Below are 13,218 nucleotides of genomic sequence, written 5' to 3' on the forward strand. Positions count from 1 at the left end.
TAAGTTTTTACCAAATAAATAGTGACCTGCATAATTATGGAACTAGGCATAGTGATTATGTAGTTGTTGATTTGTTATGGTACCAGGTCATCATTTTCAATGAAACACCAGGGTTCATCAGTATAGAATGAGCTACCAGTGAGCATTAAAGCCGCGGAACACATACCTCAGTTTAAAAAGAAATTGAAAGATTATTTTTGGGGTATGATTGTTGAATCTTTTTTTGGCTGGTAGTGTGGGTAGGTGAAGAAGGGAGGTAAAGTTGGGTTGGGACGCAGGTCAGGGGAGGTGATTATTGATGAGTGATGGAGACTGGATTTGCTATAATATTTTTTCGTGAGATTTATTTGATTAATTAGGAAAGTAGTCCTGTAGACTTTCAAGGCATCGCAAACCCTCGTAGGTTTTTCTTTTTCTTTATTCTTTTTTTTTATTAAAAATTATTTTTTTTCTTTATTTGTGATTGAAAAAAAAAAAACTTAAACTTTGTTAAAAATCATATTTAACGATTTATTTAAAAACTTGATCATCATTCTGAAACCATTAATCTTCTAGATACATCAGATCCCTTTTCTTTAGGATTAGCTATCCTCGTCCCGAACTGCATAGCTCTCTTCGGTCGACTTGCCGTTTTTATCAGACCAAGCTTCCACGCAAGACCACGCAGCAAAATTTTATCACCAATTCCTCTTGGAAGCCTCAAATCCATTTTCATTTCTATAGGCACAGAATTTAATAACTTAACCACGTCTTCATCCAAAAACGGTATGCGCCCAGAACGACCATGATCACTGATAACTCGATCGTCTCGCCCAAAATTTCTACTTGATATTCTTGATATATCCAAGGCAATTTCATTGATAAGTCCAAGCCAGCCATCAGTACGGAATTTGGCTGCATGACGGCTATATCCTCCAAGCTGTTCATCTGCGCCACTGCCCACAATTATAACCTTTAAAAGAATGTAAAAACATGTAAAACATACTAAAGAAGAAAATCCTGGGTGATAGATAGTATCGCAAGTTTTTAAATATTAACTTACAACGACCGAAAAAAGGATCAAATCTGTCTCAAAATCCTTTTCCCTAAAAAAAAAAAAAAAAGATGCAACTTTAGAAGGATTTAACAATGGATGTGCTCCAGAAGCCTATTATCAGTAATAATAATTATTTAGTGGTAATTTTTTGTTGCAAAACCTTTTTTTTGTGACGCAATAGGTGGCACCAAGCTGCTAAAAACTTTGTGTTTGCTATGCCACTAGGCAACCATGTATCTAAGAGGCAGAACCCCAATATTGTACCCCAGGTCCGGAGGTCAATCCACTCCTCGACAAGTCAAGTGTCGTGTGTTTCCGGTGGAACCCATACTACTTATCGTTACAGAGGTTATTTGACTCAAGGCAAATGTGAAGTGTTTAATTGAAAATACCCTCAGAGACCCTACCAATACAAGAGAGCAGGATTCTCAACCCGTATTAGCCGAGAGGGATAGGGTACCAAGATGATCTGACTTGGTAAAAGGGATGACATGCTGGACTTCCACACCCTTGGGAAGGATCCGGAGCGAAAACAGAGCCGTAAGAATCATGAAAGAGGACTGGCTAGTTCAGTATTACAGTGTTTGAGAACGACGTTTGCTTCCCGACGCCAGAAAATAATTTGCACTTTACTGAAAAAGATATAAATGTTTTTACTTTTATAACTTTAATCAATCAAATAATATTAACATTTTGATTACTAAATATCAGTATATATATTAAACTGAAGATGCACATTCATTTGTATTTTTTTTCATTAAACTGCAAGTTATGTTTCGGCCTTGGGAAGGCATAGGGATTTAGAGCCCTACTCATTTTAATTTCTGCTTATTTTGAATTTGGCTCGATTATTTATCGTAATTTCTACAACCGTTGCCCCGCGGGCTGTGGGGGGAGGGGGGTGTCATCCTCAAAGACCTAATTTCCAGAACTTTCAACTACGTTGAACAAAATTGATACCTCAAAACTTTGATTGGATGTGTTTGGGGAAAAGGTGGGCGTGAGAGGGGGGTTAGATGCCCTCCAATCACTTTCGACTGTAAAAAAGGGCACTAGCCCTTTGAATTTTCAATCGAATGAACCTTTTTTGAAGTTTCTACGACAATGCTTTCTCTAAAAACCTTATATGCCCTCAGGGCACAATTTAAAACACTTGTCCTGAAGGCTGTAGGGGAATGTCCTCCTCAGCAACATAATTTCTATCTGGAAATCAACTACACTGAACAAAATAGCTATCTAAAAATTTTGATTGGATGTGTTTGGGGAAATAGTGGGCGTGGAAGGGGTGTTAGTTGCCTTCCAATCACTTTCGACCATTAAAAAGAGCAAAAGCCACTCCAATTTCCAATCGAATGAGCCCTTTTCGAAGTTTCTACGACAACTCCTTCGATACGAAAGGCCCCGGTATAAAGAAAAAATAAATAAATAATACATTGTGCCAATATCGTTCTTTACTTAGGCAGCGCGATTGCGCTACCTATGATAAATGTCAAGCCTTCCAATCACTTTCGACTATTAAAAATACCACTAGCCCTTTCAATTTTCAATCAAATAAGCCCTTTTTGAGCTTCTACAATAATGCTTTCTATAAACACCTTATATGCCCCCAAGGCATAAATTACAACTCTTGCCCTGAGGGCTGTGAGGGGGTTGTCTTCCTCAAAGACCTAATTTCCAGAACTTTCAACTAAGTTAAACAAAATGGCTATCTCAAAATTTTGATTGATGTGTTTGGGGAAAAGGTGGGCGCGAGAGGGGGATTAGTTGCCCTCCAATCACTTCTGACTATTAAAAAGGGCACTAGCCCTTCGAATTTCCAATCGAATGAGCCTTTTTTGAAGTTTCTACGACAAGGCTTTCTATAAAAACCATATGTCCCCAGGGCATAACTTACAACCCTTGCCCTAAGGGCTGTAGGGGAGTGTCTCTCTCAAAAACATAATTGCTATCTGGAGACCAACTGCACTTAACAAACTCTTCATCTCAAAATTTTGATTGGATGTGTTTGGGGAAACGGTGGGCGCGGAAGGGGTGTTAGTTACCTTCTAATAACATTCTACTATTAAAAAGGGCACAAGCCACTGCAAATTTCCAATCAAATGAGCCGTTTTTGAAGTTTCTACGACAACTCCTTCGAGACGAAGTGCCCAGGTCTAAAGAAAAAAATAATAATAAATAATACATTGTGCCAACATCGTTCTTTACTTAGGCAGTGCGATTGCGCTGCCTATGATTGGACCAATTTAGAGCTACTGAATCACTGAGAAATTACAGGGAAGATTATATAAATGTTAGGAATTTGAACAATTTAGACAAGCAGCGACGGAATCTGTTTTTTGTTATATTATTATTATTATATAAATCAAACAACTCACCTATTTTCCCCGTGGATCTTGGTCTCTCATTAGAATTTAAATCAACAAAAAATTTTAATAATAAAACAATTTTCAAAATTGATCACAGTTGTTCATTTTTCAGTTTTAAATCATTTTTCAAAAATTATAATATGAATTAAGGAGGTGTGAAGTGGAGTCCATGGATAAGATTGCTGAAAATCCGGAAGACACAGCCAGGCAACATAATATTAAAATATTCTACTGGCATAGTAATAAACTGAGAGAGAACAGTCAGTCTAGACCTGTACCAGTTAAATACAGGAATGGGACTACAACTATTACTAAGGAATGAGTTAAAGAGAGATGAGCTGAACATTTGGATAATGAGCTAAACCGTGATACATTTATAGGGAAAAATATAGAAAAGAATGAAAATGTTTGTGAAACTTTGGATGCGAAGGAAGATTTGTTTTGTGAGGGAGAATGAGTGACAATTCTAAAAAAATTAAAAAATGATAAGGTTCCAGGTGCTGATAGTGCGGTAAATGAGTTGTTTTTTTTTTACTATGGTGGTTATGAAGTTAGAGATAAGTTACTGAAGACTACGAATATAATTTTGAAAAAGGGGAAGTACATAGCGATTTTAAACAACTCTAATAAAACCCCTCTATAAGAGAGGTAGGAAATGAGGTAAGTAGCTTGTTTCGTATTAAATCAGGAATTAAGCAGGGTTGCGTCCTATCCCCATTTAGACGATCATCTTGATGGACTTTGTCCCAATGAGCACAGCAAAGGCAATGAGGGAACACGGAATCAAATGGGAAGCAAAACTCTCCTGGACTTAGACGATGCTGATAATTTAAGCATCCTAGATGAAAATGTTAGCAAAACGAGCAAGCCTATAAAAGTTTTGCGAGTTCAGGGTGCAAGAATAGAATTGAAAATTAATATTAAGAAGACTAAGTCGCCAAGACTAGGAATAGGTGAAGGTGAAGAGGTGATATTGCGAAGGAGAAGATCGATCAAGCGGACAATATCACTTACCTCGGTTGCATTATTAGTAATGACGGCGGGTGTAGTAAAGATTTTAAAAGTAGAATAGCCAGGGTCCAGGGAGTTTATCACAGTTGAAAGAAGTTTGAAAGATTAGGAAGATAGGCCTGCGCACCAAGATTAGAACATTGAAAACTACTGTGATGACTGTGGTCAAACATGGTTCTCAAGCATCGGCGCATCGACAAGGCAGGAGGATTTGCTACATATTTTCCAGAGAAAATGCCAACGAATTGGTTTGGACACCCAACTGACTGACCGTATCTCAAACAGAAAGCTGCACGAAAAATGTGAGTCAATCTCACTTTCTAGGGCTATAATGAGGGAAAGGTTGAGACGGATAGGACACGCTCTGAGAATGAATGATGACAAATTACCTAAGATCGTCATTGTCGAGCAACCGTCTAGGGCCAAACTAAAAGTAGGTCACCCCCTAACGGTTTGGGATGATTTCATAAGGAAAGATTTAAGGGAAGTGCAAACTTCTTGGGAAAGTGTAAAGAGAGAGGCTTTGAATAGAGTGTAATGAAGAAGGATCATGGCTAGCTGTGTTGCTGCAGTGCTGCAGGCAGCTTGTTGCTGCAGTGAGTTTCTAGTAGTAGTAGCAGTATAGAATTGATGCCCATCACAAATAAAAATGACAATACTGACGGAGTAATCAATTGAAAATAAGAAAATGAAAAAAGACACCAGTACAATCAATCATAAGAAATACAATCAAAAATACAATGAGTTGGGGAACAGTTTCGAAGGTGCTTTGACCAGTAAACTGCTTCCAAAACCAACAATTTGTTTTTCACCGCAGTCACAGGATTAGCCAATCCATATAACTCCATATGCACGAATAATAACAATAAACAATGAGAAAAAACGTACTATATTCAGGTTTTAGGCAAAGATAATTGAAGCTAAAATGGTTCTGTTTTTACTATATGAAATGAAACATCATAGTAAAACTCAAGAGCGTCAATGAAGAGGGGGGGGGTACTTTCCCCCCCAGAAATTTTGAAACATCTTTTTGGGGGTATTTTCATTGAAAAATTCCTTTTTTGTATTCTAATCGAAAAACCAACAAATTACCCTTCCCCGTTAGATCTTGAAAAACATAACTCCCTTTCATTTTTGCGAATTGAAGCCGCTGGTAAAACCTGCCGTCATTTTCATTACTATGTGAGATAAGGCTTACCCTTGCTTCACTGGTATACACTTTTTGCGATACCAACACACCCTTTCCTCTGGCAGCAAACCATAGAACACATCCAAGGCTTTCGTCAAGAATCGAGCAGAGAGGGAACACTAATCTTGAAATATGAGAAGCACGGTATTTGGTTAACTCTTCTCTTGCTATGTTAACCTAAAAAACTTCCGAAAAATATTAATTGCGCTTTTTTACTACATGGAAAATTACATTTTTACATCGGCAAGATGGATCACATTTTCTCGTTGTAAAACTTTGCGACGATCAACTTAGTTTCTGTTTTAAATAAGACCTGATTTCAGTTACTGTTTTCTTTATTACAATTATATATGAGATTATTTGGGTAAACAAAGTTACATTTAAATAATCTTTTTAGCTTTCTATAAAGCCAAATGACACCTCAATGCAGTGCCAAGCCACCTGGGGCCAACAAAAGAAGCGCACAGTCCTCCTCCAGCCCACTTTATTCAATGTTCCCCTCCTTACCCCCTCCCAAAATCTCCAATTTCCTTGAAATCCTTTCTTGCAACCTTTTTCCAGTCAGTTTCGGGGTCGAGCTGCGTTTCGTTGGGCTCTAGATAGATGGCCAAAAAGAAAGGTCTTCGGCAATCTTTAATCCTTCATTTGCAAAATGTCTCCTAGCTATCTCAACCCTTATCTAACTGTAGTCCTAGAAAGTGCCATAAAGCACCAGAAGGATAAATAGAACCAGTTTTTTGTACAGCTTACTGCTTGAAATACGGTCAGTCGAACGGGTACCCAAAATTATCTGAAGTCGGATGGTACCCAAAATTATTTGAAGTCGGATGGTATCTATAATATATAGTCGATTATCTTTCGCGTGCGCCCGTCATTGCTATACCATGTTGATGTATGAATGTCTTTGCTGTTGAACAGGGTGTTTTTAATGGCCGGTTTGTGCATGACGCACAGCAGGAGGAATAGGGTCACATTTCCGTTCAGAGAATCAGGGGTAACATGAACAATTGCTTATTTAAAAGCTCCGCTGGGATCATATACAGTTGCACTGAAGTTGCCTACCATGACCAAAACATCATGAGGGGAAATCCGAGAGAGACCAGCTGTCAGAGCCAAGTAGAATTTGTCTTTCTCATCAGTTGGAGAGATATTCATTGGTGCGTAGCACACAACAATCGTCATCTTCCCGTGTTTGTGGTTGAAGCGGGCAGTGAGCAGTTTATCTGATATTGGGTTTTGGGATATAAGGCATTTCTTTGCCTTCTTGTTTAGAAGCAGGCCTACGCCACTGCTTCTACTAGAAGTTTGGCCTGACCAAATCATCCTGTGATCAGAACTGGTAATTTTTTCATCACCTGATCCTATCAAGTGGGCTTCTTTTATTGCAAATATATCAATTCCACATCTTAACATCTCAAGCCCTAGAAGGTCTTTGGATCCGGGGTTATTCATTGTTAAAACATTCCAGGTGGCTATTCTAAGCCCACCTTGGTCAGCAAGGTTCAAAAGATGTCCGGGGACGTGCCGAGGTCGTAGGGAGTTAAAACGAATAGGATCCAAGGCTTGAGTAACGTTTCGTTTCATTGCAATTGTTTTCAGGAGGAGGGTCGCAAGCCCAACCGTCCCTAGGCCTGGGTTCTGATTGACACTAGGGAAATCCTGGGCACTGAGAGACCCTGGGGTGGGCTCCACCTGCGCCCATGAGGTTGGGGCAGCCCGGTTCGGAGCGATTAGTTAGGGGGTTAAGCCCCATATCCAGTGGCACGTGGTCAGCAAACAAAGTTTGCATCCTTCCGGACGAACAGAGTTCGTCCGGAAGGTCTCAAAGTTCTTGAGACGTATTGAAGGGATCAGATGGGACGACTTCGTCTCGAACGCCCGATTGCTGGCACTAACAGATCAGACCCCCAACTCTCGTCAGGTCGCTGCACGAACCCTACGGTGGTTCGGCCATTTGGTCCGCATGCCAGCAGAAAGACCCGCCAGCACTCTCTTCAATTTTGATCCCCCTGTGCATGGCTGGAAGCGCCCCCACGGAAGGCTCTGGTTCAGATGGAGGGACAGCCTCACCCAGTACCTCTCAATGATCGGCACTGATATACAAGAAGCAGTCACGCTTGCACAAGACCATTCCAAATGGAGGTGAAGACTCACGTGTCTCTCTACGCTGGACCACCAGCAGGAGCATTAAGTAAGTAAGTCAAGTCAAGGATGGTATCCAAAACTATTCAATAAACTATCCAAAAATATTCTTTAAATATTAGAAGTAAAGTTTTTTAACGAACTTTTCTCTTGTGATATCGGCCTGAAGAACTTCCATAAATATTATTTTTTTTTTTTGCTTTTTATTTTCATTTCTCGCACTCTCCCTATCTCACGTAAATGTATGATATTTTTTTTTTACTTTAGCTTACAATTGATTCCAATCTTTTTTTCCAATTTGATAAGAAGACAAGATACTTATACTGAAACATAAAAGCCAGATACTGACCTACATAAATATACAGCCAAAGCCAATACGATGAGATAACGCAGCATGTAAAAGAATAAAACAATAAACAACGTTTTTAAATTAAAATATTGATACTAAAACATAAAAACATACTAAACGTTATTTTAACTAAAACATAGAAGCCAAATACTGACCTACATAAATATATAGCCAAAGTCAATACGATGAGATAACGCAGTATGTAAAAGCAACAAAACAGTAAGAAAGGTATAGTGGCTTAATCTACAGAAAACATGCAGATCTTTCCCTTAAACTATGGAACACCTAGCCTGTGTGAAGGTTCGAAATGCCATATTCGACCTAAAGGAAAAACGGCGGTAATACAGTTATACAAATATCACACTTAAATTTACAACATTTATAGTTTTTCAGAAGTGCAAGATTGAACTTTATTTCAAGACTCGGCGAGGACTCACTGCTCTTGAACATTATATTTCTGGGTGATTCCCCCCGCCCCCTTCCCCCGAAAAAGGAAAATTGTCACTATTTAGATATTAAGCTAAAAATATGATAAAGACTCACCATTATTAACAGTAAAATACATACTATTACAAAGATTAGCTAATAAATATTCGACATGTCCCAGGTGCAACAGGACTCCTTCTTTTTTCAATTATTTTAATGATCCAGGTTTATAATTTATGCAACGTATTAGTCAAGATGATGTTCATTTTTATCAGACAAATCGCAAATGAAATTTTGTTAATAGACTTCGGGACACACAGTCAAGCATGCAGGGTTATCATTGCGCCAGCAATATTCAAAGAAGTACCCCAGAATCATTCCCCCGGCCCATACCAAACAAAAGAATATCAAGCGGGACTAAAACATCATGGGGATTACATTTGTTCTTAGAGCTTTAACCAAACTGAAATATAGTACGTTTTAATATATGGTAAATAATACTGTAGCAATCACAGTGGAAACAGAGGGGGGCCCTTAGCTATCTCCTACAGTGGCGGTTCTGGCCTCTCTTCCAAAATCTTGCGAAATCAAAATCATGATTAGCGCCCCCTGTTCCCCAAAAATTTTCAGGCAAAATCTTAACAAAATTTCCGAAAGATTATTTGTAAATAAAAATTATCATTAATTTAATTCTGACGTTTCATATTTTATATGGGAAAAGTGAAAATTTCGGATTCAATTTCCTTATACTTACTGCCATCCCCGCTTTCTACTTTATTTTAATAGGAAAAATTTCAAAAATAAAAAATTGGCTATAAATCTTAGATGATTTATTTGAGATTTTGCGCCCTAAATTTTCTGTGCCCGGGGCAAGTGCCTCCTCTGCCTCCCCCTGAAACCGTCTATGATCTCCTATAGAGGGTAGCTGTTGGTTTTCCGTTTGTATTTCAATTTCCTTCTTATACTGGATACGACTTGGTAGATATTTATTCTGTAAGTTTTCACTGTTATTAATCTCGTTTGGGGTTATTGGTTTATTCCTATTTTTCCTGTCAACTGTAAGTATTTTTCAAAATTAGAGTAGCTGCAATGTAAAAAAAACTTACATTGACTAGATTCCATTCTCTGTGATACAAAGTTCTGATTTCCTCATAAGCATCAATTCCGCTTATTCTGTCTGGAACATTGTATTCACATCCCATTCTTTGATTTTTTCCCTCCAGCTCAAACGCCACATTTATCAAATCAATTGATTCATCTTGAGGTAAGCATCTATGGGCTAAAGCAGCCAGAACAGTGGAATCTAAACCTCCAGAAAATAAAATGGCAATTTTTGCATGGTTGCAATTTACTTCCACTTCTTGTGCGATACATGTACGGCAGAACCGAGGTAGATTTGTCACACGCCTTTTTACAGATGTCAACAAAAGGGTTTCAAGGTCATCAATTATCCCGTAATTCAATTTGACATAGTCTTCTATGGAGTTTATAGATTGAATATGGATTGGCAAGGTCATGTTCAACTGATTTAAAGAAAAGTTGATTTGATCACATATTTTCAATTTACTTAATGCTTCAGTATTCAAGGTGCTCCATGGATGGAGAGACACTTCAAATTTTATCAAGTCCAGTTCAAATACTCCAAAACATGGTACTTCTGTCAAATTACGTTCAGCTCCGCAGGAGCAAATTGTACAACCTTTTTCAATAGAAACTTCATCTATGGTCCACAGTAGACTGTGACGTCCAAAATGATCTTTGCCAAAATAAACCTTTTGTGCTGATTTCTTGTAGTAAACAAAGCACCAGGGGCCTTTTATTTTACTAATTAGATCCAATAGAAAATCAGTATCGTTTTCAAAAATTTGATCTGAGATCCAGTTTGTATCACTGATACCTTCCTAAAAAGAGATTCAAAATAAATTTCAAAAGGTAAAGAGAAGGGTAAAGGCTATTGATAAAAAGAGAGGAGACGATTGGGGTCAAAGTTTACGATCCTGATTCTAATAGGTGCATGCAGGTCCGACCTTCAGAGGGATTAGGGTCAGAACTAAAGTAATCTTTAAGACAACATATTTTCTATTTTTTGAATAGGCGAGTGGGGGGGGGGGGGTTCAAACCAATCTTTGATGGAGAATTATCAACTAACACTCCCGTCATTTGACTACATGTTCATTCTCGACAAAATTAGGCTGAATAACGCGAATGCTTCTTCTTCAAGCCTGCTAAAAAAATAATATGTAAATATATATATATATATATATATATATATATATATATATATATATATATATATATATATATATATATATATATATATATATATATATATATATATATATATATATATATATATATATATATATATATATATATATATATATATATATATATATATATATATATATATGCACAGTTCTTTTGGGGCAGATTGCGCCAGCTGATGATGTCGATCTCTAGATCCTCAGTGGTTTTGAAGGTTTAGTTAGTATTGTAGATGTTTACCTACAGCACCCCTTGTGCAATGAAAGGGTCCTGGCTGCCTTGGATTCGTTATTCTGAAACACAAGGAATTTGTTTTTCTGAGAATTAAAAAGTATGTCAAAGCTGCTGTAAAGTACTTGCTAAAAAAATGCCCTGTGAACAACGAGTTTTTCCGAAGCCTTGCCTGCCTAAGCCCTTCCAGTCCAGATTGCCAAAGAACGAGTTGCAGTGATATCTTCCACATTGCGAAAGAACTTCCATTTGAGACGGACATCCAGCAAGTCCAGGGAGAATGGTTGTTATTACAGTCAGATCCTGTGCCGCCTCCCACGGAGAGTACTCGAATCGGCAGCTATAGGCAAAAGTTCCTGGAACTGAAGACGCCATCTGGTGAAACCAAATATCAGACCTTAGGTCGGATCGTCCGGGCAGCTCTGTCGCTCTGTCATGGAAGTGCAGACGTAGAGAAAGGATTTTTTCGGTCAGCTCTGCTGATGACTAGCCTTCAAGCGTGTACAGAAGAGCAGACACTGAATGCTAAGGATTTTGCTGCGGATGCGCTCCGTGACTATGAGAACAGACCAGAGCGTGTGTTGATCACAAAGAAGCTGCTTTGTCTGGCAAGATCAGCTAGAGCCAGCTATGAACTATTCCTTATTGAACGAAGACAGGAAGAATCAGAGAGAGAGAAGCTTGAAGCTGAGAAGGAAGATGCTGAGATGCTGAACAAGAAATCCAGGAGATGGCGCGGAAGAAGCAGAGGAAGCGGCCATAGAGTCAGACATTGTACGAAAAAAAAAGAGTTGGTTAAGCAGAAGGAAATAGGTGATACCCTTCTGAGAGAGGCAGGGGAACGGTTGAAGAAAGCTGTGGAAGAGAAGGACTTCCTGAACATTGGTCTTGCTCAAAGTATGCTGGAAGCAGCATTAAAAGCTCCCTCCAAAGAAAGGGAAAGAGTAGATGATGTTGAATCGGTTGAAGTACTTGTTCTGAAGAGGAAATCCGAACTAATTGATCGCCTTTTGAAAAAGTCAAAGAAGTGATGACATAATATCCAGTGGTTGCTTATACCTAGTCGGGGCGGGCGCTTGTTTTCAATAAATCAGTTTTCGTTCCAATTACCATAATCGAAGTCGTACATTTATCGAAGTTATCGTTTTGTATAAGTAAATAAAGTCAGTTCAGGAAAAAAATAAGGATTTCAGCCTTTCTGTCTGTAACTTCTCGGGTTATATATATATATATATATATATATATATATATATATATATATATATATATATATATATATATATATATATATATATATATATATATATATATATATATATATATATATATATATATATATATATATATATATATATATATATATATATATATATATATATATATATATATATATATATATATATATATATATATATATATATATATATATATATATATATATATATATATATATATATATATATATATATATATATATATATATATATATATATATATAAATATCCGACCTAAGGTCTGATATTTGGTTTCACCAGATGGCGTCTTCAGTTCCAGGGAACTTTTGCCTATAGCTGTCGATTCGAGTACTCTCCGTGGGTGGCGACACAGGATCTGACTGTAATAACAACCATTCTTCCTGGACTTGCTGGATGTCCGTCTCAAATGGAAGTTCTCTCACGATGTGGAAGATATCACTGCAACTCGTTCTTTGGCAATCTGGACTGGAAGGGCTTAGGCAGGCAAGGCTTTGGAAAAACTCGTTGTTCACAGGGCATTTTGTCAGCAGGTACTGTACAGCAGCTTTGATACGCTTTTTAATTCTCAGGAAAAAAAAAATCTTGTCTTTCAGAATAACGAATCCAATCTAAGAATCCAGGGCAGCCAGAACCCTTTCATTACACAAGGGTTGCTGTAGGTAAACATCTGCAATACTAACTACACCTTCAAAACCACCGAGGATCTGGAGATTGACATCATCAGCCGGCACAATCTGCCCCAAAAGAACTGTGCATAACCGTCTCAGTTCAAAGTGTACCACATGAATTAACGGCTCCTGTCGTTGAAATACACCAGTAAAGCCGGTGAATGTTGCTGCAGAGCTTACAATAAAATCAATTTGAGCTTTCATTGTTTGCTTTTCTAGCCATTTTACAATTTTCAAATATTTTGTATTTGACATCAGGTACTCCAGACAATTTTTCTT

The 13,218-nt window shown here is 37.8% G+C and overlaps 1 protein-coding gene across 3 annotated transcripts in view; it reads right to left on the reverse strand.

Annotated features, from left to right (window-relative positions):
* Positions 1 to 502: 502 nt before the first annotated feature.
* The window catches only part of LOC148944617 (asparagine synthetase domain-containing protein 1), a 47,387-nt gene continuing 34,671 nt past the window's right edge, over positions 503 to 13,218 (reverse strand). For 2 of the 3 annotated variants that reach the window (XM_089100821.1, XM_089100822.1), the window contains exons 3-5: positions 9,626 to 10,420; positions 5,612 to 5,779; positions 503 to 952 (exon numbers count right to left, since the gene is read on the reverse strand). In XM_089100821.1, coding sequence (XP_088956947.1) covers positions 530 to 952; positions 5,612 to 5,779; positions 9,626 to 10,420 — 1,386 coding nt within the window. In that variant the 3' untranslated portion in view covers positions 503 to 529. The remainder of the gene's footprint in view (positions 953 to 5,611; positions 5,780 to 9,625; positions 10,421 to 13,218) is intronic. The other variant, XM_089100823.1, reaches the window with a different exon arrangement.

This window comes from Artemia sp. Qi Xiang Cuo, chromosome 14, assembly GCF_049724085.1.
Source record: "Artemia sp. Qi Xiang Cuo chromosome 14, ASM4972408v1, whole genome shotgun sequence".
Classification (NCBI taxonomy): domain Eukaryota; kingdom Metazoa; phylum Arthropoda; class Branchiopoda; order Anostraca; family Artemiidae; genus Artemia; species Artemia sp. Qi Xiang Cuo.